Below are 22,306 nucleotides of genomic sequence, written 5' to 3' on the forward strand. Positions count from 1 at the left end.
TGATGCTCGGGCAGCTGAAGCTGGCCAGCTGCCGCACGCCAGCCTGTGATGGGACAATCTGGGTGTTTTTTTTGGCAGCACAACCCTATGTGCCATCCCACCGCTGCTGTGCTGAGACCTGCTCACAAAGCCATGGCTGCAGCTCAGCCCCACAAACGCTCACACTGGTCCTACGGGAGGGCGGCTGGATGGCAGGGATGTTTTGTGCTGCTGGCAAAGCTGCTTTGGCACCAGCGCAGGACCCACCAGGAGGGCTGATTAAAAAGCCACGAGATGAACGTTTGCTCCTGCAATAGCATCAAACTAGTAAGTGATGGATGCTGAGAGTCAACCACATGGAAACTCTCCTCAGCAAGTCAAGAGATTGACAGGAAAGTGTTTCCCACAGGGTCCTTCTAGCTCGAAGGAAAACCTCCCAGCCCCTGCTCCAGGAGAACCTCCAGCAAAACAGAAGCTGAGAGATGCTAAATAAGATGTTACCTTTAGATATTATCTCTCTGTTTCACCTTAAGATAGCTGAGGACAAGCAGGCAGGAACAGAGTTTGGAAGGAAAAAAATTGTTACAAAAACCAAAAAGACAAAAAAATTGTTACAAAACTGCACGTCTCCACCCAGGGCAGAGCTGGCTGAAAAGTTCTTCTGGCGCAGCTGGATCCGTTACAGATTCAGCCTCTGGCTTATCTTTTAGAGATGGGAGGACGTTTTTGAATAGCAGGCAGGGCACAGGCTCAGAAATGCAAACTCCAAACCCATTTCATAGGCAGTCTGGGAGGCAGGCAGCCTCACACCTCAGAACTTCACTTGTGTCAAACCTCCCTGGCACAGCTCCTATGTTTTTCTCTTGAAGGAGTAGAGCACCTTCAAAACCTCCACTACACAGAGGATGTTCCTGGCGCTTAGGAAGCACAAACATATGAAAGGGATCCCCCTAAATCAGGCACCCACCTTCCAAAAGGGAACCAGCTTTGTTTGAATCAAGGCAGTACTCACCACCAGACACAGCAGCTATCCAGAAAATAAATTGATTTTCATCGCTCTAGACCTCAATTAATTTCTACGTGCAGCATCCTGGCAACTTGAAAAATTTTCCCAGAAGGGCCAGGAAAGGGGGACAAGCAGAACGAGGCCAACCGGTTGCTGCATCCTTATTAATTATTGTGGCCCTAATGGTCAAACTGGGTTTTCCATTCAATACATACATCCCAAATCTCAATTCCAAAGGTTATCTTCAAACATTCAGTATCTTAATTTCCTCACTGAGACGCTCCAGTGCTCAAAGTCCCAGGTGCAACCTGGGCTGTGTGCAAGCATGAGAGATTTCAGCTCGGGGTACATCTTTGGGAAGTCATGGGAAATGGGGGAGGTCCCTGAGGACTGGAGGAAAGCGAATATCACTCCAGTCTTCAAGAAGGGCAAGAAGGAGGACCCGGGTAACTATAGACCGGTCAGCCTCACTTCCATCCCTGGAAAGATCATGGAACAACTTATTCTTGATGCTGTTTCTAGGCATATCAGGGATAAGACAGGGATGGGGCATCCACAGCTCCTCTGGGCAACCTGGGCCACTGCCTCACCCCCTGCACAGAAAAATTTTCTTCCTAGAAATGGCCCAGCCATCACCCAACCCACCCCAGAACATTGCCGTCTATCGGAATAACCCAACGAGGCATCCGGGATGATTGGGATGAGTCTGACTGCTGCAGATTTAGGACCGCTGTTGCGGGGCATGTCAGGCTTCAACGAACAGCATCTGCAGGAAAAGCATTTTTCAGCTTCCCGGCATCCTGCTGCTCCCCTCCGTGTGCTGCTCAGCGGCGCTGGGTTTTGATTTGTGATGACTGCAATCAATACCGGAAGAATAAGAGATGCATGAGGACTTTTTGAAATAGAAAACGGAAACTGCCCTAATCTCATATTCAAATATTAATGGCCTTGCTTTAAAAGCATCCAATAGCTTCCAATTGACAAAGCCTAAATTTAGCCCGAGGAAGTCAAAACTCCTGATGATACAAGAGATGCTGAAATGTGCACATTCAGGAAGCCCTTCCTAGCAAGGGAACTGCCACATGAAAAAAAAAAAAAAAGTCTTTTCAGATAGTAAAGTATTATTTTCCAGAGATCAACAGCAAGCCACCTTTGAAAGGAGGCACGCTTTAACTGGGCGTTACAGTAACCCACCACATTTTATTCTGCAATTCAAAAGCTCTGAAGTCAGAGATCCCTCAATTTCTAAAGTTCGTTGCAATGCCCTGACTTTATAATGAAGCTGCTGATCACCTTTCTTTAAGGGCGTGAGGGACCTCCACACACGTTGTGATTTTATGTAAAATCATTAATCACTTAATCATTTTCAGATGAATGAAACCATGTCTCCTTGCTGAGGCACCTCAAACCTATCTCCAATGGCACATTTCTTTGCAAGATTTGAGAATGAGGGGAGAAGAGTTTTTCCTCGCTGGCAGAAAATTAACCCAACAGCTTAAAACAAGCGCTAGGTCTATCGCAGGGAACTGAACTAGGGAAATGATGTAAACAAGAGATGTGACCCAAAGGCGCAAGCTGCTTTCCATGCACATGGATGTCAGTTTTGTGTCATCTTGCACAGATTAATAAGTCACTTATTAAACACTTATAGTAACCAAACACTTACATTGTAAAATATTTCCAAATATTTCACAGAGGGAGGCTGCAACGTTCATCTAGAGTGTTGTAGCATGACAGCTATCAACAAACCTTTCCATACAACGAAGCAGGACACAAACACACTTCAGGCGATGGCCACGTGTCGCTCCACGCCAGCACAAACCCGCTTTGGGGCACAGGCGGCACCCCACCGAAAAGCAGCACCTTGCTGGGGGGTGAGCTGCTGGCTTAACGCCCGGCCACGGCAACGTTTCCATCAAGGTGGTAAATACGAGTGGGATTTCTGAAGATTAAAGCGACCGCAGCAATAGCTAATACATATGTTTGTGCTCCTTAATTAGCCAGGGGTGTAGACGTCTTGCGTTAACCCCCACTTACGTGGCCCCAAGTCACTCCAGCTCCCGTGGGGACAAGCGTTGTGCACAGGGAGTTCCCGGTGAAATAGCCGGTATTGGCAGCGTGCTCCGCCACGGTGGCTTGTTTACATCCAGCCGTAGAACGAGTCTTACCAACATGACCCCTGCCTAATTGCTATGTGAATGACAGCGTTGTGCAACCGGCACGGAAAGAATTTATTTGCAAAGAAGAATATGTACAAAGCGTGCAGCAGATTGTGAGTAAAGCAAGAGTAACACCGAATGAGAAAAACGTGCTCGAGGTAGGCAATCCCGAAAAGCTAACTTAACAGTAGCAGACAGCTCGGCTACATTGAAAAACATATATGCAAATATTGACTAGGCTATATAAAAGGCTCGGTTATTTATACCACCTTCATTTTGCTTGGTCCTACTTCCCAACAAGTAAACAGACTGCTTTGCTCCCTCAAGTTGTGCAACAGAAAGAGGTCCCAAAGTAAACACACAGACTCTCTACTTCATTAGAGGTGAGCTTGTTTACAGAGCACAGATTCCAACCAAACCACAGAATCTGTCAATATTCTATATGTAGCGACATCCCCCTCCCTGACTCAGTATATTTTGCTCGTACGCTGTGACTCATCTCTTGCGTGGGCTGGGGAGAGCAGAGATCTCGGTTTCCTGGGATTCTCTAGCGTATCAAACTCCCCTCCTGCTTTCCACCACGATGCCACGGAGGCTCGTTACGTTTGACATCCACTTGCCAATGTCACTGACCCATCCTGGGGACGAGCGCGGGGCCTCAGAACGACGGCACGAAACTCAACGCATGTTGACGCTGGATGGCGATGAATCACACGCACCAAGGTGGGATCGCAATGGGGTGGGGGAAGGTGTGACTCATCTGCTGGCTGGTATAAAAATAAACTACTACTGAATCAAAAATGCATGACTGCTTCACACAGAAGCTGTCACTATGCAGGAACTCGCTCATCAGCTCAGCACGGCCAAAAGGAACCTGAAAATACGCAGGACTCCATTTTACCTTGCAAAGGCAGAGCTTGCAGGGAAGGTATCACGTATGGCGGTAACAACCATGGGGGAGAGATGCCAGAGATGCTTTGAAATGTAGTAACAAAATCAAAATCATTCCTCTACATCTACCGGTCACTGCTGGAAAGTCAATGCTTCCCAGGATCACACTGAATTATTTATTTGCACGGAAGCACAAGATTAAAGAGCAGTTTCCTGATTGCGTGGAGATGGTTTTCAGCCATGGTCACATCCTGATAGAGAGGAACTAGGCACAATAATGGTCATGCAGCAGTGGGCTCCACGTCCTCGAGAAAAGGCTTAGAGAGATCAGGGGACAAACATACTTTGGGGAAACAACAGTTAAAGCTTTGTGAGTACACATCAACACAGCAGACGCGTTGGCCTCAACTTCTCAGCAAAGCAAGGCTTACAGAAAGAGACAAGTATGTCTTTTCCTCTCCAACCAGAAAAAAAACCCCAAACTTTTGGACAAAGCTCATCTTCAAGTCCATTTGGTGTCTGTTTCTGTTGGGATGCTCTGCAGACACAGGTCCATGAGCTCCATCAGGTACAACAGCAGTCGGACGGAGAGATGCAGCAGCTCTGTGGCTGCCCAGGAAGGGGAAGGGATGTGGAGCAGCTCCGTGGGCTCTGCTGCCGCGGCCAGGAGACGGGGCAGCCCAGCACCCCGGCGTGCAGCCGGCTTTGCCACGCTTCTCTCCCCTGGAACATAAGAGCTTTCTAGAAGCGTTCACGAAGAGCATCTCCAGCTTCCCTTTGGCAAAGTGATGTGAATCACGAGAGATGCACTATGGCACTGAATAGGGACACAGAGGTTCCTACAGCAGGAAACACAGCAGTGGCTGAAGTTTAAAAGGCTTCACAAATTTAAAACCCATTTTAAGTGTTGTCTACTAGAACTGAGAGCAGTAGGATCCACCTTTCCTACTGCACACAACCCCCCAGATCCTGATTCGGTAGTCAACAGGAGAGGCCAAGATCTTCAAGCGCAACTCAAAACTAGCTGGTTGGAAATACCAGTGTATGGAAAAGGATGTGGAGGAGCTGAGGCAGATTGAAGCCAAAAATCCAAACGATGGGATGGGGCAGAGCTAAAAGCATGGTCGTGTCCTCCTGTATGTCCATGTTATGCACGGGAAAGAGCAGCTCAAGCCAAAGAGTGAGAAACAGAGACTGGGAAATATGGGCACTGCTTGCTGGTAAAAGACGAGTTCCCAATAAAAACTTCGGAAGAGATATTTCCCACGTGAAGTCTGCAGGAGAGTTTAACTTGAAGGAAAGGTGAGAATCTGGAATCAACCTAAAACAAAAAGACCATCCCTGCTGATGGTCCTCAAACCAAGTCAGTAAGCAAAAAGAGACAAAGACAAAGCCAACACAATCGCTAAGACCTTCGTGTGCCACCAGCAGGACCCAGCCGCTGAAGATGGCCCAAGGGGCCGGGCAGGGCTCCTGTGAGCTGTGTACACCGCTTTATTAACCCCAAACCAAGCAGGAGGGTCCTGGAATGCTGCTGGGTGAGCAGTGGGCAGCTCAAGCAAAACAAAAGCTTTGCCTTTTGGTGCACTGCCCAGGAAATGCAATCATCCCGGGAGCAAGGAGCTGGGTCTGTTGGACCATGGTCACTCAGTTTTGCTCAGCCAACACCAGCATCCCCACCCCTTTACTGGGGTTCTGGGGAACCAAACACTCCAACAGCAGCTGGTGGTGAGGATGGAGATCCTCCACTCGTCATCCTGAAAGCTGTAGGGCCTGAGCATTGAAGATTTTTTAATGAATGAGAAGAAGCCAAGCCTTTACTCCACAAACTTCCAAGTAGAGGGGACAAATGACATGCTCAAGTGACTGATCCAACACTGGAAACACGCCAGAGGCTTGAACTGCTTCTGGCAGCCCTAGGAGATGTAAAAGCATCTGCTGAAGGCAGAGAGAGAGCTCCTCCTGTCCCCGAGGGAGGGAAGCAGCAGATTTAAGGAGCCGGATGAAGCCTCAGAGCAAGGGGAAGCCCAGCAGCCGAGGAACTGGTCTTGAGGAGGAGGGGAACACCTGGAACAGCCCATCCTCAAAGAGGGTCAGAGAGCAAGAGCCAAATTTTGGGGAATGCCCATCACACTTGGACTTCTCGTGGATTGGTGTGCTACACGTTTTCATACACAGGGAGGTACTATCCAGCAAGAAAAAAATTCAGGACTGAGTGTGCCAGCACCAGTAAAGTGAGATCCTGGGGGCAGCCCAGGCCAAGATGAATCTCCTACGATAGGACGTTTGTGTGTGCTCACGCGGATTTTCAACAGAGCAACCAGGAAACAGTTCAGTAGGACACCAGCATCTTACAGGACTGATGACCAAATAACACAACTAGTTTGCACAGAGACTGTTAAAACTGCTCCGATGATCTTGGTCAGTATCCCAGACTACCTAAAACCTGAAGGAATTCTTGTCCTTTCCTGAGACACCCTACAGACTGACCATCAGGTCTCTCACTCCATGCCTGCAGTTTGCTTTTTTTTTTTGTTTGTTTCACTGCCCACATTAAGGTAAAGCAGCCATACGCTATTTCAGGTGACTAAATATTTAATTCCACAGCGAGACAGAAGAAACCAGCAGATGGTCACTGTGCAGCAGGCCCTCGCCTCTTCTTTTGGGGGGGAGGTAGAAAAGCTCAAGAAAGAATCACAAAAACCCATTTCTGTAAGCAAACATCGCTCCATTTCGAGGGGCAAGGTAGGAAATTCCAGGGGAGCTCTTAGCTTCTTTTACTACAGGGAAGCATTGAAACACCAGAGAGCATCAATCACCTGCAGAAGCACATCAGAGATGGCTGTTAGTTGGTTACTTCTGACCCAGGACTATCTGCATTAGCTACTTCTGAATCCATTTGATATATCCACCGGTATTGAGCTATTCTGAGAAGCACCAAAAGAGTGACATTCATCCAGTTTAGATCCCTTTATCTAACTTTTCACTGCTCCAGTATATCTTAATCTACCATGAAATATGTCTTAAGATGTAGGAGCCGCAAGAAATCCCCTATTCTCCTCAGCTAATCCAAGCTGATTCGTGATCTTCAGCCGATTCACGTGGCAGATGGAGAAGCTGGTGCTGATGGGGTAAGAGATGCAAGTTCGGTGTCTCATCAGAAAGTCTTTAAATGTCAATGCTGATGGACCATGTGGCAGAGGAAGCCACAGTGTAGCTGCACAAGGAGGCAGCTATCACACAACTGTGCTGCTTCTTCCGTTCACACGGAAACATCTCCAATGGAAGCTCACCCCAGGAATTAACTTTTGACAGAGCCATGGATTTTTGGGTTGTTTGCTACTCTGTTTAACTATGCCAAGGAAAATGCAAAACTAGACTGAATGGCTTAAAAAATACTAATTTCACTATGTTTTGGTGATGGCAACAAGCAAAGCAGGTAATAGATACAGACATACATCCTTCAGGCACTGAACCATGGAATTCTTCTAAAATTTTGGGGCAAAAGCCCCCCAGAAAGCATTCTGGGCAATCTACTGCAAGACCAGACTCCAAAGTCAGTGTTACAGAGCTAGCTGAAAATTTATCTTCAAAAGTAGCACTTGTCCTACCAGCATGATGGAGCACTTTGTGCCTCCTTAACAACCCTGGTTGGGCTTCTACAGGAGTTTTGATGCGCAAAACCTGTGAGCTCCTCCTGAGTTTGGAGGTTACGCTTCTCAATCTGGTACGTTGCAAGCAAGTCATGATCAAGCCTTCTGCAGTCTTCAGCATCCAAGATCATTCTCTTGGAAGGTTGGCTGCCACAAACCATGTCCCTCCAGGCTTGGCTACACCAGTGTGTTAGTCCCAACTTCACATGGACACATCCAGTCTCATACCAGAGATGAAATATCTTTTTCGACACATCCAAAGACATCCTACAAGAAGACTCCTACTTGATCCATGGTAAGCTGGTCCTTTCCAACCTAAGTTTTCCTACGATTAGTATCCAAGAGTTATATACTTTAAAAACATTTATTCTGAACATGCAGGAAAAAGGAAATCACCATTAAAATTCTTCTCATTAGGAAGAAAACAATTTGTCTCCAAATGCTGCAGGTGATGACAATTTTGACTTCTCACGGAGACGCTGCTCGCTGCGACCATCTGGTTGGCCAGGCAGTTGAACGCCGCAGTTGCACTAACAAGAAGACCACACTGCTACTGCGGCGTTCCAGCAACGCTTGTACTAGTCTTACTTTTTAGGTTAACGGTGGGAGGTTCACAGTCAGCCACGTTATTTGGCAAGATTAATTGGCTAATTTATTGAACAGTATGTCACACGCAACACTACTGTTGTTCTCATCTGAGTCATACACACCATGGGTTTGGACGCTTTTAGTCTTCATTTGACGAGTCTACGACAATTTCAAGTCACCGGTCCTGCTTACTGCAAGTTCAAGGCTGGCTGTTGGAGCAGTTGAAGTTTTTAAGGAAGGACCATTAAGGGGAACTTGGTATTAATGACACCACTGAGAACAGCCCCACTTATTTCCCCAAAGTCAGCACAGATTTAGCACCGATCTGTTTTTACAGACAGACGGTCTTCCCCTAATTCTCATCAAGTGAATCAGACATCAAGTGAAGGCTCCCTGGTCCTGGCAGTCTGACTCCACCAAAAATTTATTTTGTCCAGCTTCCAAGTCTCATGGAGAGCCCAGAGATGTGGGCTCACATCCTCCACCTGAGCTCCTGGCCTATTTCCAGTTGTTTTAGCAAAACTGTAGCACAAGAGCTTCTAATGGCATCCAACAGATTCTCGGAACTGGGTTTGCAATGCCTGTGGGACCACACAGAGATAGAAATAAAAGTCATGTTGTTCATGAGGCTTCTCAACAGTCTCTTGACAAATGCTGGCAAAAAGGCTTGAGATGACAGTCAGGCCCTCCCTAGAATGAAGGGAAGAGAGACCTGGAAGGCAAGATTGGGCAGAAATGCCTCACATGGGTAAGTTTGTAGGATGAAAAATTTAGATTCATTAGGAACGGGAGAAAACCCATTAAAAATTACTTAATTTAACCAAAACGAAGTCAAGCCCCCAACATTTGGTGAGTTTTAAGATTCCTCAATAAGATCTTTAGAGTGGTAGAAAGCCAACAGATGTAGAAAAAGCATATTGGGATACGTTCATGTGTCACGAGAGACGTTCACTGGGTGACCCCAGAGATGGCAACATCAACAAAACTCAAGCAGGGAGTGAAGAGCAGAATTAAGTGTATCACTTATTCTGTGTACATAATATTTGATTTATTTACAACACAGGCTTGAGCAGAAAAGCCCTAAGTCTCGAAAGCACAGGTAACCAGAATGAAGTGATGACATTAACCTCTTAGGAGTTGTATGGGCAGTAGGATGCTCCCACCAAAATACAAAACACATAGAAAAGAACACCTTATTTCAGTGAACAAGTCCTATTAAAAAAAATAGTATTTTGGTAATATGAGAGCACATCATCAAGCTAGGTCCATCTAGGGAAAACAGAAAAGATAAAATCAGAAGCGTTAAAATATTGCAGTAATTTAGGAAACTTGCCAAAACCCGAAGTCAATATATGATCAAAGCAGGGAAGGAGCAGAAAAGGTCTTTTACTTCAGAAACACTTCCTCATGCAGTGAGTAGTCAGGCTGTGGAAATTCTTGGCATGGGCAACACATGCTAGAAGTTTATATAGGTTTATAAAAAAAACATAAATTCAGAGAAGAAAAATCCAAACGCTGTTAGGCACAAGCTCAAGGCCTGTATTAGGGAAAATAGAGAACTTGCCAGAAAAAAAAACCTAAAAAATAACAAAAATCACCTCCTGTTACAGGCTTCTCATATTTGCTGCAGACTATGGTCACACAGAGGATACTGGGCGTTTGGACACTTTGATTTAGTAACTATCCAATGGAAACAGTATTTCAGGTTTTTGTTAGAAAAGCCCTATGCTTCTTAGACAATTTCCTGGCTTTTAAGACTTTACCTCACCTTTCTGAATAACCTGTTAATCTATACACAAATAACTTTCCATCCATGGATGGATGCTGTGTTTTACAAACACACTAACAAGGGTACTTCCCATTTCAGTCAATCCTCACTAATGCAATACCCAGTTTACTAACGAGAGTTTCTAGGTCCACATCATTATCCCGCATCATTATGGTGTTACTCTGACCAAATCTCTTCCAAAAACTCATCGGGAACTAAGAGAATTTGTCAGATCAGTAAGCTCAAGGCAGAATTACAAACCAAATATGATGGAAACATTTGATTTAATAAAGAAATTACAAGCTTTCTATAAGCTTAAAGTAGGTTTACTTACCCGCACTTCCGAGTTGTTTATAAAACCTGTATTCTAAATGAAGCTGTGGTGCACGTGATTTTATTGGTTCCTAAAAAAATAAACAAAAAGTTGGTTAAAATTAGTTTGAGTGAAAAAAGTTATATTCTATACTTGAAGTTTAGTGACTGTACCACGATGCTTCAAGTTTCAAGATAAGAGAGCCTTGTCTGAAAGTCTAACGATAGACCTCACCATTAGATGGCATCCAAATAAATAGAGAACAAAAAGCAATCAGACTTGCAATATGCTCTCTGGAGAAGCAATAACTTCCTCATTTAACGCTAATTCATGGCAGTGAAATTCAAGAATCGTTCAACAAAGCTCCTGGTCCTTGAAGAATGACCCTGGACATCAGTCAGAGGAAAGTCAAAGCTGCAAAAGATCAAGTCCCAAGCTCCCTTTGCGGACTGTGGTTGCCTGCAGTATTTTTGTTGGTCGCTGGCCTGTATTTTTGAAAAATGTTGAGTCATATATCTGTGTTTTAAGTCAGACCGCAGTTGTATAAATGCACAATCTTGCTCGCAGCAAGCACTACAGTGCAGACAGGTATCTGGCAAAAACAGGGGCAGAAGTCTCCCCCTTCAGTAGCATATGTCAGTCAAACATCTCAAAGCACTCGAGAAAATTCTATTTTTATCTACGGGATAGAAAAAAAAGTCTGCAATGCACCCAAAACATTACATTTCTCTACTGTTACTCATCTGCACTTTACGCACAATTCTTAATGCCTATGATCCATAAAAGCATTAACGTGCAAGATTACAAAGCTTCTAAAAATATAAAGTTAACATGGAGAGGATTAAGAGACTTGAGTAATTACATCTGCAATAAAACTGTGCACTTGGGTCAGGCAGTAATGTGGATTCACCAACGGCTCAGACATCTTGGAAATGGAAGTTAACACCAGCTTCAGTTTTTGTTTGGATTTTGCTTATTTTCTTGCTTTTCAGAAAAAAAGTGCTCCAAGCACAAAACTACATAAAATTTGTAGCGTGGCACCAAAATGAGTCTGAATTCCAAAACCTTGTTAAACAATCCTCTAGTTGGAAGCCAACTCATCATCTAAAAGTTTGCCTATAAAGGAGCCCCCTAAGACCAACACACACACAAAAAGTCCTCTTGTGTTTTACATCAGCCCAGATGAGTTAGAGCAAGAGCATCCAAAGGAGGTTCAACATAGACAAGAGTCTGAGCCAACATCTTTGACACGGTGGAGTATCGCATCAGGACATGAAGGTTTCAATTAATCGACTTGGGTTGTTTCACCTCTGGTCTGCGCTGTAATACTCATGTCCATCTTTGCCGTGAACTCCACATTCAAGACTTCATTTTAAGTCAGAAGAACTATTTTGGTACAGGAATTCAGGCAACTCGACTTCCAGCCAAGCCGTTCATCACCAGCTCAAGTCAACCCCTGTGTTTGCCAGCAAGGGGAGAAAATTCTCGGTTGATTCTCAACTTTCTGATACTTAAAAGCTTCAGAAAGTCAAGTATGACCAACCCCTTAGGAAACAATGGTGAAAAATGATCTTTAAGGTCCCTTCCAACCCAAACCATTCCATGATTCTATGAAAAACATTCTGAAGGCAAAACTGAAAATGCACTGAAAGCAAATATGAAGCAATGAAAAAACAAACTGGTTATATAAGTTGCATTTAAATTAAGATAATTGTTGATGGTGTCGAGGGAGAGTCTATAGACAACTGCACCACAAAGGGACTTAGGGCAATGGGAACGCAGCCTGTTCATAGTTCCTTTATTGAAATAAACTACTTGGATAAAGGTAGAAAGATTAATGTATTGGGACGTGAGGCTGCTCGTGCCAAAATCAGGAGCATGAGGAGCTGCTGGAGCCTAAGCTCTGGACACTCGCCAGCGTCGTGGCAGCTTCCGAGGAGATCATACCAGGCCAGATGGCTGTCCCGTAGGCCCAGGGCTTAAGGATGCTAGCAGATGTTGCATTCGTAGCACAAATAACTGAACTGCTACTGCCCAACGTACTAAATCCACAGCTCAAACGAACAGGCATCGTGATCGTTACGAGAGGTACAACCCGGTACCTGCGCTCGGTATGTCTGGATGTTAACGGGCTGCTTTCCTGCAGGGAAGAAATTCTTCCTGTGTGCAGCTCAGTGTTAAAAACCCTCAGAAGAGTAAAGTGGCAAATACGGCCAAGGCATTTCAGAAGACAAACTCTTCTGTGAACTAAACGAAAGAATGTTCAGTTGAGAGCAGGACGAGGGGCTGTGTGGTGACACCACACACGGCAGAAGACAGGCAGGATTTTCCACTACCAGCACTTTTCTGAGATGCAGCACAATCCTCACCCCCAAAGAGAAACCAGGAGACATCAGCACTGAATTTCACAGCACTTTCGGATCAGCTCTTTGGCACCCATCACACAATTCTCTAATTTTCCAGCTTGAACACCATGACAGGAGGCATGAAGAGCTGGGACAGGAAGGTTGCAGTTGCAGAAGATGCTCTCCCACAGCTAGAAGAACTTGGAACAGAGTTTTCACTTGGTCCAACAAAAGAAATACTGCCTTCAAGTATATTACACACAGCTACTCTACCATGAGTCTGAAAATTATTTGAAGGATAAAGAAAATTACAGTTAAGTACGGGCATAAGACAAACATATTTGAGGAGGCTGAGTAATTCTTACTCCTGGGGAGTATGGTCTAAAATTAGGAGACCAAAAAAGCCACTATCTCTTCTACTGTTCTCTTATTAATCTTCTCAAAACCAGAGCAGGTGTGTGAATGCCTGGATGGCCACCGGATGGCAATTCCAGTCCTTCAAACGTGAAAAACCAAAGCTCTTAAAGCATGAATCACAACAGGGTAAATAAAACTGGAGTATGGTGAGGAGTAACTGCTTTAACACTTCAGGTTCTTGTTTGTTTTGTTTTTGTTTTGTTTTGTTTTTTTGGGGGGGGTTTGTTTGGGTTTTCGGTTTTTTGGGGTTTTTTTTTTTTTTTTTTTTCAGGGGGGAGAAGAAAAGAAAGAATGCTACCGGAAAAAATAGGTGTGAAGAAGGTAGCAATAAAGGTAACGCCGTTCAGCTCTGCCATCCAGCTATTGAAAGGTCTCAGGTTACTGGGAGGTGTCACTGCAGACACTGTTTTGAGAGAAACAAGAATCCTTTGGGCTAATACAGCTGTGTTTTTCCTGTATTATTACTTTCTTATGCCTTCCAATGCTATAACTTTGTAAGATTATCTCTGAAAGCAAATTAGAAGTGTTACTGACTCAATAAAACACCTCCGCTGCGTACACAGCATATTTTCTATTGTCGTATCTGCCTAAAAAGTGAGCTGCTTAGCAAACACCCGTCCTCCTTCCTGAGGTGGATCCATATGAAGGACATCCTAAGCTCCACTGCAGGCATTTACTTCTTTATTTTAGGGAATATCCTCTGACATTTGCCAACAGGCTTGAAAACAAGTCCCTCGTGCAAAGCACTAATTATTGTTCGTGGACTGCACTGTATGAGGAGAATGGCAGAGAGATAAAATCTGTGGCACTTGAAGGTGATTGGAATGAATGCACCAAGTCCACCTTGATCTTCTGTAACACAAATGACTCCTCTCACTTTGCCAAACATCATCGGTTGGGCAAACAGGCGTGTTTGCTGCTAATATAAAGTTAGTGTTACGACTTTAACTTCAGACTTGGGGCTTGGATCTGTGATTAGAGAGGATGTGGATGAGGAAAGAGTACATCCGCCAACGACACAGAATTTAAAAACCCCAAGAGACTAATGAAAGTCTTAGTTTACAGACAAGACAAATTAAAGTATAAAGCCAAACTACTGGGCTATGACTTCATAAATGTGGCAGAGCAACGAGTTACGAGAGTTTCCCCATCCCCTAGACTCCTACTTCAAACCACCCTTGACCACAGTGCCTTCATGCCCCGAAGCAGTCTTCAGGAGAAGACTTTCTAAGAAACATGGAAGCCAGCATTGCATGCACCTGGGCAAAAAATAACCCGATAACTGGTACTGATGCCTGTAATACTGTCTGAAAAGAGAGCTGTGAACAAAATTGCCCGTGCAAGTTCTGAAGTTCACTGCTGTTCGGTCTACAGCTTTTTAACGCAACTCCTGCAACACTTTGGTAAGCCAGGTTGATTGGGTTTTACCATCCTACGATGTAAAAGGAGAAAATAGTTCTGAAGATGATGCGGCTATGTATCCTCAGCCACCCAAGTCAGCTGGAGGAAATCTTTGCCGAATTGGATCGTTTGACCTGTTGCATCTGCAGTCTCTCAGCATCATACAAGACCGAGTTGTGCTATTCTCCCCCAAGGGAATTTTACCCATTGAAACCACTCACCAGGACCTGGAAGCCAGCTCGGAAGGAGGAACTAGGCTCTCACCGGTGTAAGACTCATACAGACCACGTAGGTATCAAAACGTTCATCAGGGGATGGGTTCTTTCCTAATTTTTAGTGTTCTCAAGGATTTATCTTAGTTTAAATAAGTTATTCTAGCTGAGGGTAAGGGCAGTGTTAAGCCCAAAGTAAGAAAGCTGCTTTTTATCTGAGTTTTTAAGATGAAGTACAAGTCATTTAAGAACACCTGAAGCTTCTACTTACCAGTTTGATCGCTACATATTCATTGGTGTAGAGATTTTTACCTGTGAAGGAAAAAAGAAAACATCTTTTAGTTCCACATTCAACACTTCCAGCTAGAGAGACGATGCAGAAAGTGTCACTGATGGCAAAGACCTGTCTCTTCTCAACTCCCTGCTCAGGTTCAGGCCTTTAACAAAGTGTAAGCCTCAAAATAATAAGTTGCAGCAGCTCATCAGGGCAAGAAAACACTATTTGTGTTCAGTGCAAGGTAACCATGTTTTATTGTAGCACTTAATGTTGGATGCGAGTGTTTGAGGAGGTATCCCAGACACATTAGGTTTTATTATCTGCATTGTGCCAAAAGAAAGTCTGGGGAACAAAAAAAATGAAGAGTGAGAGCATCGTTTCTTGCAGAAACATCTTCAATCTGCTGGATGCTGAACAATTTTATTCTATTAGCTATTGGGAGCTTCCCTAGCTTAATCGTGCTACATATCAAAGCGACTGCTGCAAGGAGGCATATGAAAAATAACCTTGGTACCAACACACAGCTTTTATTTCTTCCCCTACAAACAGGCAGGCAGCGTGCATACCATGCCTTCTGTCTGCCCACGGCACCAATACCATCCTCATAATCTAATAAGCTCGGGAACTCCCAGGTGCAATGTGGTACCAGCGACATTAAACAATACACTGAAAGAACAAAATCCATCCTCTGGACACCAAAACACGGAGCAGTGTCTGGTCTGATACTAGCTCTGGCAAGCACAGAGGGCTAGGAGGACCAGGCAGGCTCACAGGCAGCTGCCAGAATATCGTGCATCGATGACTTTGAGCTGGAGCTGGTACCTGCGTGTGCTCCAGCTGGAGGGGAATCTTCCCTCCAGGAACCCGTCTGGTGTTTGAAGCAAGCCCTCGGCCTCCTTAGCGATTTGTGGCAGAGCTGCACAGCTACCCGTGTCAAGGAGCATCTCGCTGTGTGTTCTGAAGCTGCCAGTTATCGTATCATTCAATGTCCTCCTGTCCCCCTGCTAGGTAATTTGAGCAATTCCTCACCCTTCATCTTCTTCACCTGGCTCGTGACTGACAGCAAACTCTCCTGGAAGAGATATCGCAGGGGCAGGATGCTCAGGCAGCCCTCATACCCAATCTGGCCCATCATCCTGACATCTGCTACCTTTCCAACCTCCCCGAGTTCCACCACATCCTTTGAGGAGGACAGCCTCCACCCCACAGAGCTCCCCATGGCTTTACACAGGTGACCTCCTTTGCTCATCATCACCAACACCGCTGCAGCACAAGTCCTACGTCCACTGAGCAATTTAGTAGCTCCAAAATTCAGCAGTAATCTAGTCGGGAAGTTACCAGTGCTCAGTTGCAGGATCGGCTTTGCTCGGCTCTATCACACTGCTATTTTCCAATTCCTGTAATGGATATTGATGCTTAGAAGAACAGAACAGCTAGTGAGGACGTTGAGGGCAGGGAATTACATCCTTCGGAGCAGGTAGGAGCTCAGGCAGCTCTGGCATATCTACATGACAGCATTAAAAAATATGATCCTTGCACACAGAAACTCTTTCCATGCAGCAACAGCAAAGAAAAGCTCAATAAAATGAAAGACAACACGAACACAAGAGAAGACAAACAGTTATCTTTAAATCCTGACATATTTATCAGGGGAAATTCTTCATTTAATTACTTTACTTTATAACAGCTTCATATTTTCTGCACTCAACTTCTTTTGATACCATCCCCATTCTATCGCTCAGTGTCATTCTGGCCTCCGAATTTCGGATTGGGCATTCCCAATCCAGGTCCTGCCCCGAGCAGATTGCTTTACCATCCACCAGGAAGTCAAAAATTTTCATGGAAAGCTTCAACCTGCTACAGTAACAGCAATGCTGTTTAACAGGCTTTTAAACGCGAGGTTAAATAATCCTAGAGGAAGTGTTTTATGCCATCAGCATGTAAACTGCATTAACCCTTGCAATGCAGGTTGGTTGGAATCTATTTCTGGAGATCTTTTAATAAAAGCTACTATGGCCAGGCTGGAAATGAAGGGTAGAAAATAGCTTTTGCAGTCGCATCAGGAGCACTCAGACATTGGAAAGTGGTTTCAAAGTACTGAAAGAGCTGGAAAGCCAAATTGGCAGAAAAACAGGCGACAGGATAAACCGCTTCACCCTTTCAGGCAGAGCAGGGCTCCAGCCTGATGCTCTCCAAAGGCTGGCAGGGGGAGAACACACAAGGCCATTAAGAGAGGGCAGCTGAAATACGCCTCAATTCACCGCTCCATATTAGCGACCAGTAAATGAGTCACATCAGCAGCTCCAGCTGTAGCTCGCCCACTGCCACATCCTCCTCCCCTCCCCTCGAACTCTTATCGAGATGCTCAGTTTGAGGACCCTGAGCCAGACAAAGGGAAGCTCCAACCTAAATACATGAGAAAGTGATGCTTTAAATAGCAAAAAAAAAAAAAACAACCCCATACAAAAAACCCCCTGACGAGAGCATTCGGTACTGCCCCCTACACCTGCACACAAGAACATCCATCGCATCCTTGGAGATGTGCCATTTTGAGGTCGTTTTGGTGCTCAACATGCAGGGGAGGGATGACCCACAGACCTTCTAGTAACACTTGTGCGCTCCCACTGACAGAGGATGGTTGTGGGGAAACTGTTCTTCCAAGCTCACTCCAAGGCAAAGGACGTTGTTAGTGCCCTCCATGTATGTGGAGCCATAATCCAATCTATTATGGTCTGGCTCATAAGGCTGAGAACTAGACAGAAGACAATTTTGGTAAGGAAATTCCTCCCTTAAAAAGCTGGGATGGTGAAATGCTGGTTGATGTCAGGTCAGCAGCCAAAGGTAAACGCACCGATTCATTCCTCAGCTCATCCCCTTCTGAGCATGAACTATGGGGAGTCTCTGAACGTAATGGGGTGCAAATGGGTCCCAGCTTCTGAACTGCAAACCCCTCCTACAGCTGCAGCACAAGATGCTTGCTGTGCCAGCTACAATGGCAAAGCAAATCCCCAAAATCTCTCCGTTGGCTCGCTCCAGGCTGAGCCCTACGCCTTGGTTTTGCTATCCCACTCTCCCAGGTATAATGGTTTCTTCTTCCTCCTTCTACAAGGCAGCACTGACGTTAACATGGAAGGGGAAAGGCAGGAGACAGCGAATCTGCATAAGCCACGAATAGAAGCTGCATCTTAAGACAAAAGATGTGTAAATACAGCTGAGATTATATAACTGTACTAACAAAAGTGTTTCAAGTTCAGGCAAAGCTTTTGCTGGAGCGGTGATTAAGTTCATGCCTCCGTTTTGGTAGTTCCACTAACAATTATGAACTCCATATTCGAAATGAGAAGCGATGCATTAAGTCACCAGCATTCACGTGGGAAACCTAAACGAGTGGATTTCCCAAGCCCTGCCAGTAAGATGTGCCGAGTATAGTGACAAATTGTAGATGGGCTGAGCAGCCCAAAGCGATGAATCTCTTGTGGGCATTACTCCGACAGGTCAAAGTGCAGAGCTACAAGTACAAACATCTCATGAACAGATCAGGTTGCCCAGAGAAGCTGTGGATGTCCCGTCCCTGGAGGTGTCCCTGCCCATGGCTTGATGATCTTTAAGATCCCTTCCAACCCAAACCATTCTGTGGTTCTGTGACGCTATGATCAGGGCTGGGAAATGGAGGAAAAACCCAACCAGCCGTCCTAAAGACCAAACCGAGCTCATCCCAGGCAGCACAGTATCTGCAGACAGACCAGATCCCATGTGCACTTAAGAGATGTGAGATCACATTGATTGTGTAGCACCAGATCTGCTGTCCCTTCTAGAGCGTGTGGGCCTGAGTCACATCTCCTGGCGTAGATCCCCATCTTACCCACGGCCTCAACATCCAGCATTATTCTAGCCCTATATTCACAGGATGATTTTGTTATTTGGCAAAAAGAGACAAAACCAGCCCCAATATCAGACGCTATCATCACCCTTATTTATTTATATTTGTTATTTTTTTATTTGTCTTAAAGCAGAGCTCCTTGGCTCCTGAGTCACATCTCCTGGCGTAGATCCCCATCTTACCCACGGCCTCAACATCCAGCATTATTCTAGCCCTATATTCACAGGATGATTTTGTTATTTGGCAAAAAGAGACAAAACCAGCCCCAATATCAGACGCTATCATCACCCTTATTTATTTATATTTGTTATTTTTTTATTTGTCTTAAAGCAGAGCTCCTTGGCTTCAAACTGCACCAAATGCTATCATCACCTTTATTTACTTATATTTGTTATTTTTTTTCATTTGTCTTAAAGCAGAGCTCCTTGGCTTCAAACTGCAGCCTAGGAGTCAGCGGGGCAGTTTTGCTTTTGGCAGGGGGGCACACCACTTGCCCAGATCTGATCGACCTGCTCTGACACGGCAACATACAAATAAGCAGCTTTTCTTCTAGTCTGAGGCTTGCTGCCGAGATGCGCTGAATCTTCGTGAGACCTGTGCGTGAATCATGCTGACGTCTGAATTCTGGACACGACACAATTTTTCTGGGTAGCACAGGAAAACAGACTTCTCCAAAAATCCCTTTGGTGCAGTAGCCTACCAAGGGAGGATACAAGCAAGGATCTAGCCCTCTTAACATTTTTTTTCTCTCCAAACAGGAAGAAAAGCTGTATTAACCATAATTTTTAAAAGATAATCGAACACACTCTTTGAAAAATGCTAGATAAACTTTGCTACAGAGCAAGAAAGACTTGGGCTCCAGTCTACACCTCTGCACTAAAATAAGCCCCTGGTCTATCCAGAACTTAATGCTTAGTTTGGAAACTCCTCCAACCTACCAAAACTGGAACAATTTTACATTAGTACTTGTTTATTCCTTTACTAAATACGGGTGCCAAAAACTGTGGAAAACAAGACATTTGAAGAAGCATATTTATCCCTAAAACATCTCATGATTCAGGATTTCAGGTAGATACAAGAAATATCCACTGGGTAAGTCCATGAGCCAATATAAGGAGGAGGTTCATAGGTTCAGCTGGTGATATCTTTTCTACACGTTTCCAGCCATAGCTTATCACGGCACTGGATTTAACAGGTTAAATCCCATTCTTCCTGGGTAGCGAGCACCTCCTGACATCACCCGATCTCACAGCCCGGTGAGCCTGTTCTCAGGCTGGTTGACGTAACGCCTCTTCTCGGATCAGCTTGAGGTGGGGATGCAGGACACTGGAGCAGCAGAAGTTGCACTACAGAACCCCAGGAGTGCTCCAGCTCCCAAGCCAGCGGGAGAATTAACTTGGCAGATAGCTGGGAGCTGCACGGAGCTGCACGACAGGGCTCGGCGTTGCACGAAAGGCAACGGAACTCCATAAATGCGCAGAGTCCAGTCCAAGGATGACAACAAGAAGTAGTACGTTAAACTGCTTCAGAAACCAAAGCTTTCAACAGCTGCTGAATCTCCAGCCTGTCTGAAGAGAGAGCATCCAGTCAACGCTGCTTCATCTTCTTACTCTGGGCCAGACACTGAGTTTTGCATTCATCTTCCCACTCCGGCTCGTCTGCAGGCTGGAATCCAATTGTGCTGCTCCCATGTGCTTCAAAAAAAATAATATCCCCGGGGCTATCTGTATTTGCAGCAAGAAAGATCAACCCTAAGCAGCGAGCTTGATATTTGCAGAAAATGGCTTCTGTGCGTACATGCCATCTCCTCCCTGAACAATCAGCCCTCTGTCTGGTGCGATACAAGATAGAATGAAAACACGACACCTGAAAAAGAAATTATTTGGGGAACTGGAAAAATAATATATTTTCCCCCTCGTTTATCAGTGCATGACTTTGTTCTTCCTGTGTTACTAAAAGCATTCACTGGCACTTAACTTCTCCAAAACGATGTAAAAAAAAAATAAAAAAATCAAAAAGCAGAGGGCACACCATTCATCTTTGCAGGACAAAACTGTTATCAGAGACGCACTTGCTCGTGTTTCAGCCGTGCTGCTTCGCCTTCCCCCCAGCACAATTCAGCGATAATTAGCATTGCATCTGTGCAATAGAATTATCTGATATTTGAGCAAACAGGGGTTCTTAAAGCTCTAGCAACTGGCAAAAAGCAACAATAATACAGCTTCTATAAGGACCGGACACCTAATTGCCATTATCAGTACTCAGGGCTCATTGCCCAAATGCAGCATGCTTAGTTAACCAGTATTAGAAAAACATTTACCAGAAAAAAAAAATCCACAAAGAACTGCTCAATGAACAGGTGTTGCTTTTTCCTTAGTTAAAACCGAATATCTCTGTAAATGGACTTTGTCAGAAGAAAAATCTCTTCATTGGAAACAAATACATTGGTCCGAAATCCAATACTGCTAAAATGTTGAGAAATTTGAAAAAGAAGAACCATGGAAACAGCATTTGGGCACCAGTCAAAAAAAGGGAACAGCTGTTTACCCGGAGGGATCCACCACAGCTGCGGGACCTTGAAGCAATTCAACATCTCCATGGGGATCCTGCTATTGTGACATTGCTGTTGGGGGCTGGCTTTGACAACGCAATACAGCTACTCGTGTTACGTTATCGTAAGGATCCAAACCTCTCTTCAGCTGCCAATAACGCCCGTGTGCTCGTGTTCATGAAGGTGGGAGGTTTTGTCCCTGGCCTTGGTTTCTCCCCATCTTTGGAGCACTGCCTCTGCTCCTGCAAATCTGTAAAACTTCTCTGATGTAATGCTGAACCCCAAACCACCCATTTACTGAGACAGCTGGCTGATCTTCACATTGTGGAGAAGCGGCACATCATAGAGATGCAATAACCAAACCATAGAAACTAAGACTAGAAAGATTAATCTAAATTTACGTTGATTCTGAGCAGGAATCTACAATCAGTAGTTATGCATTATAACCCTTTGGTTGCCTGAAGCAATTTCCTGATAGATTTATTTAGCATCCCTTGTGCCTGATGCACACATTATTTTAATTTCAACCCTAAACACATACCAAGTTTTAGGAAAAATGGTATTTCTGTCAGCCAGCCTCCAGTCCACTAGCACAAGGTGCTGCTTCTGATCTACATCGACGAACCCAAACCCACATATTAGGAGCATGTAATTAAAAATACCGCTTGCTTCCCCCACCTCATTGAAAAAACAACCATCATTTGTTTAGGATGACTGCGTCGCAGTGCGTTGGGCTCTTAAGTCGTCCTAAACAAACAATGCATTCGTGTAGCCATCTGTTAGGGTGACCAGCTGCAAGACATGTGGTTAGACGACCAATGGACCAGGACAAAAAAATTACAGGCTGGTTCAGCAGCCGGGAGGGA

General features: G+C 44.9%; 1 protein-coding gene across 3 annotated transcripts in view; it reads right to left on the reverse strand.

The window, feature by feature from the left end:
• The window catches only part of LOC104462330 (casein kinase I), a 60,420-nt gene that overhangs the window by 37,402 nt on the left and 712 nt on the right, over window positions 1–22,306 (reverse strand). For all 3 annotated transcript variants that reach the window (XM_010074238.1, XM_010074239.1, XM_010074237.1), the window contains exons 2-3: window positions 15,004–15,044; window positions 10,379–10,448 (exon numbers count right to left, since the gene is read on the reverse strand). In XM_010074238.1, the coding sequence (XP_010072540.1) occupies window positions 10,379–10,448; window positions 15,004–15,044 (111 nt within the window). The remainder of the gene's footprint in view (window positions 1–10,378; window positions 10,449–15,003; window positions 15,045–22,306) is intronic.

This window comes from Pterocles gutturalis, unplaced genomic scaffold (assembly GCF_000699245.1).
Source record: "Pterocles gutturalis isolate BGI_N339 unplaced genomic scaffold, ASM69924v1 scaffold9637, whole genome shotgun sequence".
Taxonomy (NCBI): domain Eukaryota; kingdom Metazoa; phylum Chordata; class Aves; order Pterocliformes; family Pteroclidae; genus Pterocles; species Pterocles gutturalis.